The 14,904-nt window shown below is 38.4% G+C and overlaps 2 protein-coding genes across 3 annotated transcripts; one reads left to right on the top strand and one right to left on the bottom strand.

Moving 5' to 3' along the window:
• Positions 1–4,714: 4,714 nt before the first annotated feature.
• On the bottom strand, positions 4,715–5,515 carry LOC126766056 (uncharacterized). The gene is made up of 3 exons (XM_050483757.1): positions 5,462–5,515; positions 5,359–5,372; positions 4,715–5,297 (listed from the first exon to the last, which is right to left on the bottom strand). Exons 1-3 carry the CDS (start codon positions 5,513–5,515, stop codon positions 4,727–4,729), a joined length of 639 nt encoding a protein of 212 aa, XP_050339714.1. The 3' UTR covers positions 4,715–4,726.
• Positions 5,516–10,652: 5,137 nt separating this feature from the next.
• Positions 10,653–14,213, top strand: LOC126766118 (uncharacterized). 2 transcript variants are annotated; one of them, XM_050483956.1, is made up of 2 exons: positions 10,653–13,919; positions 13,971–14,213. In XM_050483956.1, the coding sequence occupies exon 1, from the start codon at positions 10,653–10,655 to the stop codon at positions 12,837–12,839; it is 2,187 nt and encodes a 728-aa protein (XP_050339913.1). In that variant the 3' UTR covers positions 12,840–13,919; positions 13,971–14,213. The 2 variants fall into 2 exon arrangements, with proteins under 2 accessions (XP_050339913.1, XP_050339912.1); XM_050483955.1 differs by having other exon boundaries at positions 13,995–14,213.
• The last annotated feature ends 691 nt before the right edge of the window (positions 14,214–14,904 follow it).

A 14,904-nucleotide genomic window follows, 5' to 3' on the forward strand; every position in this document is an offset into this window, starting at 1 on the left:
TACTGCATTTGAGCTTCGCAAATTCGTCAGCCATTTTGACTTGCCAAGTTTATGCTATTTTGGCAATTGTTGTTTTTGTAGAACAATGCTTAAATTTTTTGTTAGTAACATATTCACATGTGTACGCATATGTATGTTTGTATGCTTGTGCATTATTTGCTCGGAAGTGTATACAAATATATGTACAAATAAGTACATGTAATATATTGATAAGTTATAAAATCATGATTTGAATTTCTGAACGCGCACATGCGTTTACATACATTCATATGAGCAGATAATAAGAATAATATGATAGACGATGTATTTATATATTGTTGTGATAAATTCGACTTCTATTACTAAGAAACATAATACAAAAATATTTATTAGTATAGTATATTATGTAAAAATCAAATAAAATTATTAAATATGCAAGTCCAAATTGGCTATAAATATTACTATGCATGCATTCATACAAAATTGTACACATATCATAATTATGTTTACATGCCAATATGGAAATGCCGACGGCAAAACGCAAAAGCGTACATATTTGCAAACATTGCGATTCCCAAGTTGAAAGCAAAAATTGAAGCATGCAAAACGAAATTCTTTACATTTGTTGGGAGTGTAAACATGGGCATGCATACATATGTATATTTATTTCTCTTCATATTCTCTGTTGAGTATGCGGAAAACTGTTAAAAATGTTAACATTTCACAGCGTGAATTCTGTGCTTGTTAGGTGAATTCCTTACTATAAATCTAACAAATGTTCGCTGTCGAACCTGCACCTTCTCTATGCTTTAAGTTCTCTGGTTGAACGATTAACGCAACTCGGAAGGAGAAGAGCAACAAAGAAAGATAGAGTGCGAGAGAGAGAGAGAGAATGGGAGTAACCGTGCGATTCTGTACTGTGATGCAGTCTCAAGTTCCTAAATTTGAGATTTTAAGTTAGAGAAATTTTTTGAGACTTGAGACGATTTTGCTATTCTGTAAGTGACAGTCACAAAATCTATTACATTTCATTATTCAGAGATGTTTTTACACTTGAATGAAAATAAATATGTCGATAACAAATATTAAATTTTCTATAACATAGTCAAAAAACATAATTATCAATAAAAATAAAAATATATGTTCACTTTGTTTCTTAATATTTGCGAAGTTTATGTAAAATTGGTTTATTTTTAACCTTTTTGTGTTTGAGTTGCTTACAGAATATAAAAAAACGACAATCGACTAATATCTATGATGATCTCTATTCAGTACATTCAAAATGACAGACAAGAGCTTTTTTTAGTTTTGTGACCTGCTAGCTTTCAGGTCTCAAATTTGAGGCAATATTTTGAGACTAACTCTAGAGACTGTTTAGTGAATAGTAACTAGTCACAAATTGAGACTTTACCTCAAAATGTCTCAAATAGAGACTAGAGACTGGTTACAGAATCCCGCTATAAAGCAGAGAACTTAAAGCATAGAGAAGTTATAGGTTCGACAGCGAACATTTGTTAGAATTGTAGTAAGGAATTCACCTCACTACCACAAAATTCACGCTGTGAAGAGAAATAAATATATGTATTTTCGGCATATGACAGTGGTTGGCATATGACAGTGGTCGGCATTTCTTAGCACAATTGTGCAAATTAAAGGCCTAACTATAATGTGCATACGCTGCCGTATGTTACTGTCAAAAAATGAACGAAAAGCCTGTCAAATGCATAACGAACGGAGAGTAGACTTTTGAATGACTATAATGTGCTTACATGCTGAAGAAAAAAGTGTCAATAAGAAATTTGTGTTTTGGTTTTATATTTCGTTTGGATTTTGCAAAAATGAATAGAAAATTAAAATATTTAAAAACAATTAAAATGCTTACTTCTATTTTAGGCGGAATACGCACATTAACAGAAATTAGTGAAATTACAAAAAAAAAAAATATTTCGGTCATGTTCTGTAAGGGAAATAAACAGAAAGAGGAAGAAGGATGGTTTTTTTGTACGATTCCTGGAAATGAAGATTGACCACACTGATTTTTTTATATACACGCGAATGACGCCACAAGTATATGAACTTTTGCTTACTCTGGTTGAGCCCTTTAAAAAAAAAATTCGCTGAGGGAGCCAGTGCAACCGGAATGTCGATTTGCTTTGACATTACAGTAAGTTTGTTCATTCTAATATATTTTTATTATGTCTTATTCTTTTTTATTTTTCTTAAAGATATTTATCACAAGGAACTTCATTTCTATCATTGGCAGGTCTTTCATCAGACACAAAACCGTCATCATGAAGGCCTCGTCAGTTTCACATCTTTCAGCTGGCGCCGCCATCTGCTTTTCGAAGTTCTACATTGTTGCGCCAAATTTTTGGTAGAGACTTTCTAGGTAGAGACTTTTTTTTTCGGAGGTGGCGATGAAACTTCATTCAAACTATCACTCATTGATGTCTCCAGGACAGAGTCTGTATTTGCTTCTGCATTATCACTAGTGCTGCACAATGAAAAAGTTATATTTAAAAACATTAAAATTTATACAAAGTGTTTGCATTCTAATTCTTTTAATTGAAACAAACATAAAAAATATACATATATGTAATACAAAAATATATATTTCTATAGCAGTGTTAGTACATACCACTTTTACCGCATAGTTCTGCGATTGGTTTGCATGCCTTTTCTTTATTAGTACGATTGAAATAAAATGCATCTCTTTTGTCGTACAAAAATTTTTTTTCAATAGTATCTATTAAATTCTGGATAAAGCATTCGTCGTCCTCCACATTCAAATTTAAAATGATTTTATCGGTTGACAAAACACTCTTCTTCCTTTACATTTTCAAATTCAAAATGATGCATCAGTTGCCAAAAAGCGAAAACAGCTGATTCCGTATGGAAAATGCGACCAGTTTCGCCTTTTCCTTAAGCAAATGACATTTGAAAAAATTTAACGAAACTTGATGTAAAGTACATTAGGGGTATTCTCTTGCTCTTGCAAAACCCTTGCACGGTGCAAGAATTGAATATATTTCCTCTTGGTGCACCGGCACAACAACAAATACACGCACAAAATTATTTGCAATGGCTATAAAATATGTCAGACGAAAACCTATGTATATTTGCATGCAATGTCACGTAAAAATATAATTGCAACCATGTTTAAGCTGTCATTTTACATAAAGACATATTACGTCGTTAAATTGTTGTGGAAGGTAAGTTTGAAATAGATTTTTTTATTTATATTTAAATTTTAAAGATTTGTTACAGTTTTTTTTTTTTGTTAAAAACGTATGCAGAAGGTGCGCTAATTCACAATGTCTATGCTTAATAGTCATTCACAACAAATTGACCGAATTAGCCATTCATATATCACTAGATTCTGCAATGGGTGCTCTCTCTATTTTTGCAATCTGCAATCTTGCAAGAGCAAGTGAATATCCCTATTGTAGTTGCAACATACAATTTGTGTGTATTCGGACAGTTGCTTACGCTGGCTTAAGCTAGCTTATGCCAGTGGTCGGCATTTCTTAGCACAATTGTGCAAACTAATAGCACAGCCAGTGAAAAACGTAGAATCGTGGCTCGTGTCAGCTGCCACGACCTGTCTTATGGGCGCGCAATGTAACTGCACAGTGAAAAACGCTACTCCCTTCTCTCTTTGACGTGGGATGACGTAAGAATTCACGACATTTGGATTTTTGCCGTGGAAACGTGTCAGCTGATTGCTCTCTCACAACGCAGGGTTGCCAATATCGATATACTATAGTAATTATCTACTTTTATAATTCAATCTGTTCAATATGTTTCAATATGTTTGAAATTTTCATAAAATAACTCAAAATCAGCGTCAAATGCTATTATTTATAAATATGTGAACTATTTTTAATGGTTTGTTTTCAGTTTTGATATTTTATATTGTAAAAAATTGTAATTGAAAACAAAGATGTGCTCAAAACTATATAGTATGCGTATTGAGCAATGGCAACATTGTTCAAATGTAAACAAGCGCCATTGAAACAAACGTTTGTTGGAGGCAATGAAGTTCCTCAAGCCACATATTGTACCACGGCCGTAAGTTTTAGTATACTAGTTGAATATACATACTTCTATTTGAAATAAAAACTTAAATTTACAGAGTTAGGTTCTCACAAAATATTTGTGAAACTGCAGTCACCGATCAGGGTCATGGACATGCGCCTTTAAGTCCAATTGAAATATCGCTGCCGTCGCCATCGCCGTGGAGCCATCCCCGACTCCTTCCGCATCCACCTCGCTTCCCTCACCATCCTGCTCTACGCAGGCGGCTACCTAAAAGCGTAGTACCAGCGAGGTTGACGAGAAGATGATGGAAGCGATCGAGATGTTTAAAAATAAATGGTCAACACAACCAACCCAACAGATCCAACAACAACAATCAACAAGTCCGGCTGTGCAATAATTCAGCAATTTAATCGTGTCCATTTTAAATAAAATGGACAACGAAAAACAAACGAGGGCTATCGAGAAAATGCTGCAAGCTGCGTTTGAAGTGCAGAGAGGAGATTACTAATAACATGTTAAGTTAATTTAATATAGAATAAATAAATGAAGTATTTATTTTTAAATTATTATTTTAGTTTTATTAAAATTGATTTATTTGTTATGTAAATAATTCTGAACATATGCTTTTGTTTTTAATTACAAAAAATGAAATAAAATGAAAAGAAGTGATGAATTGATGAATTGAAAAAAAAAATGGTATTTATTTCTAATAAGGTCCTCCAGGAGCATATGGTCCTCCTGTAATAGACTCTAAATTGTTCTGGAATGGTACAGATCCTTCATTTATAAAATAGTTAGCAAGTCTCTCCCGTAAGTTAAACGCATTTGAAGGACCTCTACGCACCGAATTTCGCATTGGTCGTAAAGAGTTGTTTTCATTTTCCAGTAGCCACTCACCGGCATGAACAATGTTTTGTCCTTCCACTCTATCTACATAGTTCTCCGGACAATACCAGCGATTGTGGTCATTCAACATTATAAAATTGTGTAAGCCTATGTAAGCCAACACAATTTTTTCACAATTTTCTGGATTACATTTAATCGTTGTTTTCAAAATTCTCCACCGAGCTGTCAATACACCAAAGGAATTTTCTATGACTCTACGAGCGTGTGACAATCGATAATTGAAACTACGTTTCGTGTGTGTTAGATTAGCTCCAGGAAATGGGCGCATTAAATTATTTCGTAATGGGAATGCAGCATCTCCAACGAAAAAGTAAGGAAAAGGTTCCGGTGACACGTCAGACAGTGGCACAGGTGGTGGCAAAGGCAGAGTGCTTTGTATTAATGCATGGCCAAATGGAGTAAGAAGAAAAAGATTCCTGCATAAATAATAACAGAAATCCATTATACTATAATGTTAAACAATTTAATATACAGTACCTCCGTCACTTTGACTTCCATAGATGCCAATACTAACTGCTGTGAACGTTTATTTCGCATCACATACAGCCATCAAAACGATGCTAAAGAATTTTTTATAATTGTAAAACATCGAATTAAAATTGGCCGGGCACTTAATAGCAATGTGCTTACCATCAATTGCACCGACACAATTCGGAATGTTCCACATATTATAAAAATCTTTTGCAATGTTCTTGTATTGAGACTCTGTTGGCTCGCTTACATAAATTGGGGAAAGTAGCTGACAGATTACTTCACAGGTCTCTAATATGATTTCGCGTACTGTTGACTTTCCTAACTTATAGCTCCATGCAATGCTCTGCACCGACACGCCTTGTGACAAATAGCTAACAATTGTAAGAGAAGTACATATGTATATATGTACATGCATACGTATATTAATTTGCAAAACATAACAAGTCAACTTACAGCAATACCAACGAGAGCCTTTCCTCGGGTCCAATCCGCTGCCATGGCTTCTTCAAGGATTTCCATACCAAATTCAGAAGCAAATTATAGACGTCCGGCGGCATCCTTGTATGCAAAAAAAGTTGTTCTGGTTCGCTGTTTTTCATTACCAGAAAATTTTTATCTGGTAACCGCAAACGCCCCAGTTTTTATTGATTGGGCGAATTTCGTACCTTCTCTTTCGCTTTTTGTTTTTATACTGTTTATATAAACTATATAAAGAGTACAATTCGCACAAATTTATAAACATTTCACCACTATTGTCCACTTCCATATTGCTGCTGACACAATTGTAGAATTGCATGAAATGTCAAACAAATGAAATGTAAACAACAGTGAACAGCTATACCAAATGAACACATCCCTGCATTGTCCTCCTAACTCGTCTAAATACGAATTAGAGGACAATGCAAAAAACACCCAACAGCGCCAACATAACAGCGAAGCACCCAACGAAACAAAAAGACACAATCAAACCAATCACCACAGTGAACGGAACGGACATACAGGCGCCAAAATCAGCAGCAACAACATCAACAAACTTTACAGCAGCAGTATTAGCAGCGACAACAACAACAGCAGCAGTAACAGAACAAAAGGTCTCAACGCGGGAAAAAAACCACATCAGGTTATTTTAAAGTTTATAATTAATATATATATTGTAATTATGTATAAACCCCACACAATTATACACACACACTTGTATTTATTAACACACCCATACATATATTTTATATTTATTCAAATACACCAATTGAATTGTTACCCGAATTCTAATAGTTTTTATTTTATTTGGCACACCGGCAAATATATCGTCGATCACCCCGACATTTTGGTCCTTCGAGCCGGATTAAGCGCCTCATAAAATAAACCCACCCAATTCAACATCATTTGGAAAATCAGGATTTCGGATCAACAGGATTATTTGCACATATATACATTATATTTGGAACCCAATCAGCCATCCTCATCAAAAATCTAAATATTCACCCACCCAATCAACCACTTTTGGATCTGCGGACAAAACCCAAACAATCATACGTCAGCAAAAACAAATACGTGGAAAAAATTGTAAGTACCCAAATTCAAATTTATTTAAAATATAATAAAATGAATTAGTGCAAAACGGAATATAACGGCAAAGTGAGACAAGAACAAAATTAATATTCTATTCCAAAGTAAATCTTTTGCTTAACCGGTATTAAGCACAAAGTATTTGCAAACTTTGTTATTGCCATATTCCGCTTTGCACTTTACCCGTTCATATACAAACAAACACATATAATTTTTGAGAGCCAAGTAGCGCTGCTTTGGCACCAACTTGTACCCACACGTATATATGTTTATTGCTTTACCCGCTCTACTAACAACGAACTAACGTTGACTGCAAGTGCAGTGTGAGCAAACAAAAAACAGACCCGGTAGGAAAAATTTCAAAAGACCCATTAGGAAATTTTTCGTTCGTCAGAATTTCACCCATTATATTTTGCGGTACAAAATATACACTTCGAACAAAAAAGTAAAGTCGTTCTTTATTAATTTATTAAAATTCAAAACTAAATAAAGAATTATTTTTTCAAATTTATTATTTGTTTTATTTCAATTTAATTCGTCGTCGTAAACCCGGTTAAGTGATTTTTTTTAATAATAATGGAAGAGTTTAAATTTTGTATTTCCGATTTGTTCGAATACATTGAGGAACATTACGACACCCAACCCGAAGATGAGTCAATTTATACCCTGGAAATAAAAAGGGTTGAACTCAACGCGATATATGACAAGGCAAACAAATCGTACGATGCCTTTCGTAGAACCCCACAAAAACCCGGTGAAACTATTGATTTTGCAAAAATCAAAGAAAAGTTTAAAAAAGGTCATCAATTGTATTTGAAATGTTTAGGATCCATCAATCAAGCTATTGATGATCTCAAGACCCCACCCCCAATAATAAAGGAACGAGCTTCAGAGGAATATACATCGCGGGACATAGGACCCTCAATTCACATACCCCCTTGTGATACGGATATATTTTATGGAGATTTCGCTACCTGGCCTTCATTCCGAGATATGTTTACGGCTATATACGTAAACAATCACAAAATCAGCAACGTGGAAAAACTGTTCCATTTGATTCAAAAAACCCCGAGGAGAAGCAAGAGCAATTGTTAAAAATACACCCTTAACAAATGATGGTTTCCTGATGGCATGGAGAGATCTGGTATCCCAATACGAGAACAAACGAGTTCAGGTCAACGCGCAATTGAAAATTTTATTCAATCTACCCCAAGCAACCCAAGAAAGTGGAAGCGCGATTAAACACCTTCAGAGGACCGTCAACAATTGTCTCACAAACCTGCACAACGTGTACATAGACACCAGTAGCTGGGACCCCATCTTAATATTCTTATGCGGTTTGAAACTACCCAAAGCCCTACTTCATCAATTCGAGGACACCCTAGAAGATAACTCGGAAATACCATCCTGGAAAACTTTCGACGCGTTTCTCACTCATCGATATAAATCTTTGGAAGCCGTAGGGAATTTAACTGAACCCGTTCCAGTGACCCAATCCGACAGTGGATCCTATAGAAAAGGAAAAGACAGGAAGTTCAGCACATTTCACGCCAATGTTTCCGGAACTTCGACCCTGGATTTTTCACAAGCTAGTGCACACCCAGTTAGAGGCAACAACCTTTCAAAAAAGCCTCAAGACATTGAAAGTTGTAAGCTTTGTAGAACACAACATTCAATTCGAGAATGCCCAAAGTTTTTACAAATGAATGTTGAGACCCGAATAACCACAATAAAAAATAATGGTTATTGTTTCAATTGCCTTGCATTATCTCACAGTTTCAGAGATTGCAAGAGCAAATATTCTTGTAGAATATGCAGAAAGAAACATAACACACTTCTGCATAAGGATACACCAACCAGTTCCCAATCCCCCCCGCAAGGATCAAGAGCTTCAAACCCACCTCTTGACCCAAACAGCAGTAGTACCTCCCAGACCCTTAATACCAATACCAATCCGCAAGCCTACACAACCCTCTTACAGTCCACTAAAAATCAAACCCAAGACCCTCAAAACTTCAGTGGGAAGCAGATTTTGTTAGGTACTGCTGTAGTCCAAGTTTTATACAAAGGGCAAATATTCACAGCTCGCGCATTAGTCGACTCCGGGTCGGAAGCCACTTTTATTTCAGAGAAATTCCAGAGAAAATTGGACATACCCACATTCAGGAAAAACGCACAAGTGACAGGATTGAACAACACCGTTTCGGCAACACCCTCAAAAATTTGTGAACTCACCCTTCGTTCATCAACAAGAAAGGAGTTTAAGATAACAACACATGCGTTTATCTTAAAAACTTTAACCGATAATTTACCCACTCACTCACTTAATTCGATCATCACTAATACAGATTTCGGGTTTAGCTTAGCTGACCCTCACTTTTATAAACCCAGACCAGTGGACATATTGATCGGAAGTGACCTGTACCCACAAATAATTCTCAGTGGTGTACGGAAAAATGTACTCGGGACCCTTCTAGCCCAAGAAACGGAATTCGGATGGATTTTATCCGGACCCACACCAGAAAAACCTTTATCACCCTCAATAATGTCATTTTTCAATAAGATGACCCCAGACAAGCTGCTCACACAATTTTGGGAAGTTGAAGAAGTTCCAAGGAAGCCTCTACCATCAACTTCAGATATAGTTTGTGAGCAAATTTATAAAAATACGACCCACAGAAACTCAGATGGGCGCTATGTGGTAACATTACCCTTTAAAACCCCGGAAAACATAGAATTGGGCAACTCAAGACACATAGCTCTAGCTCAATTTCTTCGAAATGAAAAATCATTGTCGAGAAAACCCGAAATAAAAGCGGAATACGACAAGGCCATCAACGAGTATTTGGAACTCGGTCATATGACCAAAGTTGAATACGACCCTGCGGATAATACGAAAACGTATTATCTGCCACATCACGCAGTCATCAAACCGGATCGCATAACGACTCAACTGCGAGTGGTATTCAACGCATCATGCCCCACCTCGAACAGGAACAGCCTCAACGATGTACTACATACTGGACCCATTCTGCAAGCAGACCTCGTAATCCTAGTAGTAAAATGGCGAATGTTTCGAATCGTATTCAACGCAGATATTCAAAAAATGTATCGCCAAATACTCGTTGAAAGCAGATACACTCCGTTTCAAAGAATCTTATTTAGGAAATCCCCTAACGACCCTATAGAAGATTTTGAATTACAAACTGTTACGTTTGGTATTAACTGTGCTCCATTTTTAGCTATCCGTACCCTCCTCAAATTAGCGGATGATGTACAAGGAACCCACCCACTGGCAGCAGAGATACTTCGAAACGGAATGTATGTTGATGATGTACTTGCAGGAGCACATGACATACCAACAGCGATATTGGCACGAGATGAACTCACTTCATCTTTAAAGTCCGCAGGATTCGCTCTACGCAAATGGACCTCAAATGACCCAAAAGTTTTATCTGGAATCCCACAAGAACATCTATTGGATACCAACTCACTCAGTTTACCAGAATCCAATAACACAAAAACACTTGGAATCAGATGGAATGCAAAAAAAGATGCTTTTTTTTTTCATCAACCCTATTCAGGATAAAACGTCATATACTAAAAGAGAAGTACTATCGATCATAGCAAAATTGTTTGACCCAGCTGGTTGGCTCAGCCCTGTTGTAGTCACAGCAAAAATAATAATGCAACAGATCTGGCTTGATAAATCCGATTGGGATGAATGTCTGAAACCCTTAACCCTCCATCGATGGAAAATATTCATAAAGGACTACGATTCCCTAAATCTCATTGAAATTCCTCGATGGACCCACTTTTCGACATCGGCGATCATCAATTTTCATGGATTCTCTGACGCATCTGAAAAGGCCTACGCAGCAGCCCTATATATCAGTGTTTCTACAAACGCAAATACCTGGACAACCCTTTTGGTATCCAAGACTCGTGTGGCCCCAATAAAAACTATATCATTACCAAGGCTAGAACTTTGCGGAGCAGTTCTTCTGGCGAATCTCGTGGATGCAACACTACCCCAATTAAGTATAACCCAATACCGTACTCACCTTTGGACGGATTCCACAATTGTTCTTTCATGGCTTAGCAAACCCCCATGTACATGGACAACCTTTGTATCCCACCGAATTGCCACAATCGCAGAAAAGGTTGGAACCAAAAATTGGACTCACGTCGAAAGTCAAGACAACCCAGCAGATCTAGCTACTCGCGGAAGCACACCTCTGGAAATGGTTAATAATAACCTCTGGTGGCACGGACCCCAATGGCTAACACTCGACCCAATACACTGGCCAGTTACCAAAAAATCAAGCGATACAACACTGGAACTCCGGCCAATCAAGACCTTCGTGAATACAACACAAGAGGATATCCTGGATAGATTCTCGTCCTTACCCAAAGCCATTCGAGTTGTAGCATATTTGTTACGATTCTGTTCGAATGCGTCACCCAATAAAACACAACAGTCATACACGACGTTGGAAATAACTCCAGAGGAGTTCAACACTACCCGCACGAAGCTAATTATTTTATCCCAAAAGAAGTATTTCCAAGAAGAGTATGAAGCCTTAACCCAGAAAACCAGCATACCCAAAAAAAGTACAATTTTGACACTAAACCCTTTAATCGATCCCAAAGGAATAATGCGAGTTAATGGTCGGTTGAGCAATTCAGCGGCATTATCATACAACGAACGTTATCCGATTATATTACCCTATAGCAGTCGATTAGCCAAACTACTCACCCAATTTACCCATCTAATAACCCTTCATGGCGGCAACCAGCTAGTCTTACGACTTATGCGTTCGGAATTCTGGATACCGAAGCTGAAAACCCTCATCAAGTCTACCATTCATCAGTGCAAAACTTGCGTTTTGCACAAAAAGCGTAACACTACTCAGATTATGGCAGCACTACCCGCAGAACGTACCACCTTAACCCGTCCATTCGCAGCAACAGGAATCGATTTCGCCGGTCCCTATGACATAAAAAATTACACCGGCAGAGCATGTCTGATCACAAAAGGTTATGTATGCGTATTTGTTTGTTTTGCAACCAAAGCAATACATCTAGAGCCAGTAAGTGATCTCACCACCAACGCATTCATGGCCGCATTCGCACGTTTCTTTTCCAGGCGCGGATGTCCCGCCGATCTCTATTCGGACAATGGAACTAATTTCGTTGGAGCGTCTAAACTTTTAATTAAAGATCGGCGAGAATTCATGAAGTCATTGAAAACTCAATTAACAGCTAGTGAAGCACACCAAAACATCAACTGGCACTTTAATCCTCCAGGAGCTCCACACATGGGTGGACTCTGGGAAGCAGGAGTGAAAAGTTTAAAGAGCCACTTGAAAAAGGTGTCTCAGAACCAGAAATTCACTTTCGAAGAACTAGCAACCCTTTTAACCCGAATCGAAAGTTGCTTGAATTCTCGCCCTTTAAGCCCATTAAGTGAAGACCCAACAAATTTAGAACCTTTAACTCCAGGTCATTTCTTAATAGGTACCCCTTTATTAATCCCAGCAGAACCTAACTTAGAAGATGCACATCTAAGCATCGCACAAAGATGGCAGAAACTGAAGATACTCCATCAACACTTCTGCAAACGATGGAAAGAAGAATATTTGAAAGAACTCCACAAAAGATATAAGTGGAAATACCCTCAACGCAACATAGACGTTAACGATATGGTAGTTATACGTCAAGAAACTCTACCCCCAAATGAGTGGAAACTTGGTCGCATCGAAAAAACGTATCTCGGTGCAGACAACAAAACAAGAATAGTTGACATACGTACCTCTCAGGGAATAATTACCCGCCCAATAACCAAAATAGTCACTTTACCAAATAATTAATCTTATTTCCTTATAGTGACATGGCCCCTCAAAGCAGTACGAAGTCCATTTGCAGCCGCCAAAGCAGCCCCACATTCACTGTGCGATCCCTCAGCTCGACTCGTAGCATCAGCCCACTCTCCGACGAAGGAACCCTGGCAAGACGCCTGCATCGCTTTAAAGCGACCCTTTCCCCCATTCGAGAGGAGCGTGGAAATACGAATCGCACGGCCCGACGTACCATCAGCCGTTCCTCTAATAGAGAAGAACGAGGAAGTACCCATCGCACAGCCCGGCGTACTATCAGCCGTTCATCAAAGCGAACGCACAAACACGTCGCCTGTGGATTGTGTAAAAAAGACCATCGACTGGTAACGTGTTCAAAATTCACCATAATGAACATTCGCGAAAAGTTTGACGCAGTCATTAAACATAAGTATTGCGTCAATTGCTTGGCCAGATCGCATTCCACCCAAAAGTGCACAAGTAAAAAACGATGTGCCACGTGTAACGGGGAACACCATTCAACCCTACATGGACACCCCAGGTTGTTTTGCGAAGAGCAAAAGAAAACAGCAAAAGGCAAAAAGCGATTACACGGACAAGAGGATCTACCCACGTTACTGGCCAAGCCGACCCTCGTCCCAACCGTCATGGTCAAAGTGAAACACGATGGCAAATGGCACAAAATACGAGCCATAATAAACCCGACCCGAAAAGTGACCATGATTGCGTCAGAACTGGTCCAGAGTCTGAGGTTACCGAAAACGTACCTCGACTCGTATCGTATATGTAAAGTCGTAATCGGATCATTAACTGATTCCGACTGGCACGCCGAAGTTAACTGCCTATTGACGCATGATTTACCGACCCGACCCTATAATCGTGACTTAAGTGGCGAAATCATTAAAAAGTTCGACCACTTAGTCCTAGCCGACCCTACATTTTGGAAAGACGACAAAATCATGTTGGAACTGGGAGCTGACATCTACCCAAGATTGATGAAACCCGGCTTATTCAACCCCGATAACAGCACCGTGATCGCACAAAACACCGCACTCGGTTGGACTTTAACCGGTGCTTGTGCGATTTAAAACCCAAGTATACCTCCAACCCGTTCATAACATTAGTCATTTACCCAATTCAAAATAGATCTAAAAATCTTTTTATTCGCAGACACTGCAAGGCGGCCGGGATGTTCATACCAAATGAACACATCCCTGCATTGTCCTCCTAACTCGTCTAAATACGAATTAGAGGACAATGCAAAAAACACCCAACAGCGCCAACATAACAGCGAAGCACCCAACGAAACAAAAAGACACAATCAAACCAATCACCACAGTGAACGGAACGGACATAGGCGCCAAAATCAGCAGCAACAACATCAACAAACTTTACAGCAGCAGCATCAGCAGTTAGAGCAAACCTACAGCAGCAGTATTAGCAGCGACAACAACAACAGCAGCAGTAACAGAACAAAAGGTCTCAACGCGGGAGTAAAAAACCATATCAGGTTATTTTTAATATAATTAAATTCTTAATAATTGTAATTATACTCATAAAACCCACACAATTATACACAGTTAGTAACAGCGTGTCAGTCGTTTCTTCTTTTCGCTACGTGGCGCCAATTGGATATTCCAAGCGAAGCCAGGTCCTTCTCCACTTGGTCCTTCCAACGGAGTGGAGGTCTTCCTCTTCCTCTGCTTCCCCCGGCGGGTACTGCGTCGAATACTTTCAGAACTGGAGTGTTTTCATCCATCCGTACAACATGACCTAGCCAGCGTCACCGCTATCTTTTAATTCGCTGAACTATGTCAATGTCGTCGTATATCTCGTACAGCTCATCGTTCCATCGAATGCGATATTCGCCGTGGCCAATGCGCAAAGGACCATAAATCTTTCGCAGAATTTTTCTCTCGAAAACTCGTAACGTCGACTCATCGGTTGTTGTCATCGCCCAAGCCTCTGCACCATATAGCAGGACGGGAATTATGAGCGACTTATAGAGTTTAGCTTTTGTTCGTCGAGAGAGGACTTTACTTTTCAATTGCCTACTCAGTCCGAAGTAGCACCTGTTGGC

Source organism: Bactrocera neohumeralis, unplaced genomic scaffold (assembly GCF_024586455.1).
Source record: "Bactrocera neohumeralis isolate Rockhampton unplaced genomic scaffold, APGP_CSIRO_Bneo_wtdbg2-racon-allhic-juicebox.fasta_v2 cluster11, whole genome shotgun sequence".
NCBI classification, from domain to species: Eukaryota; Metazoa; Arthropoda; class Insecta; order Diptera; family Tephritidae; genus Bactrocera; species Bactrocera neohumeralis.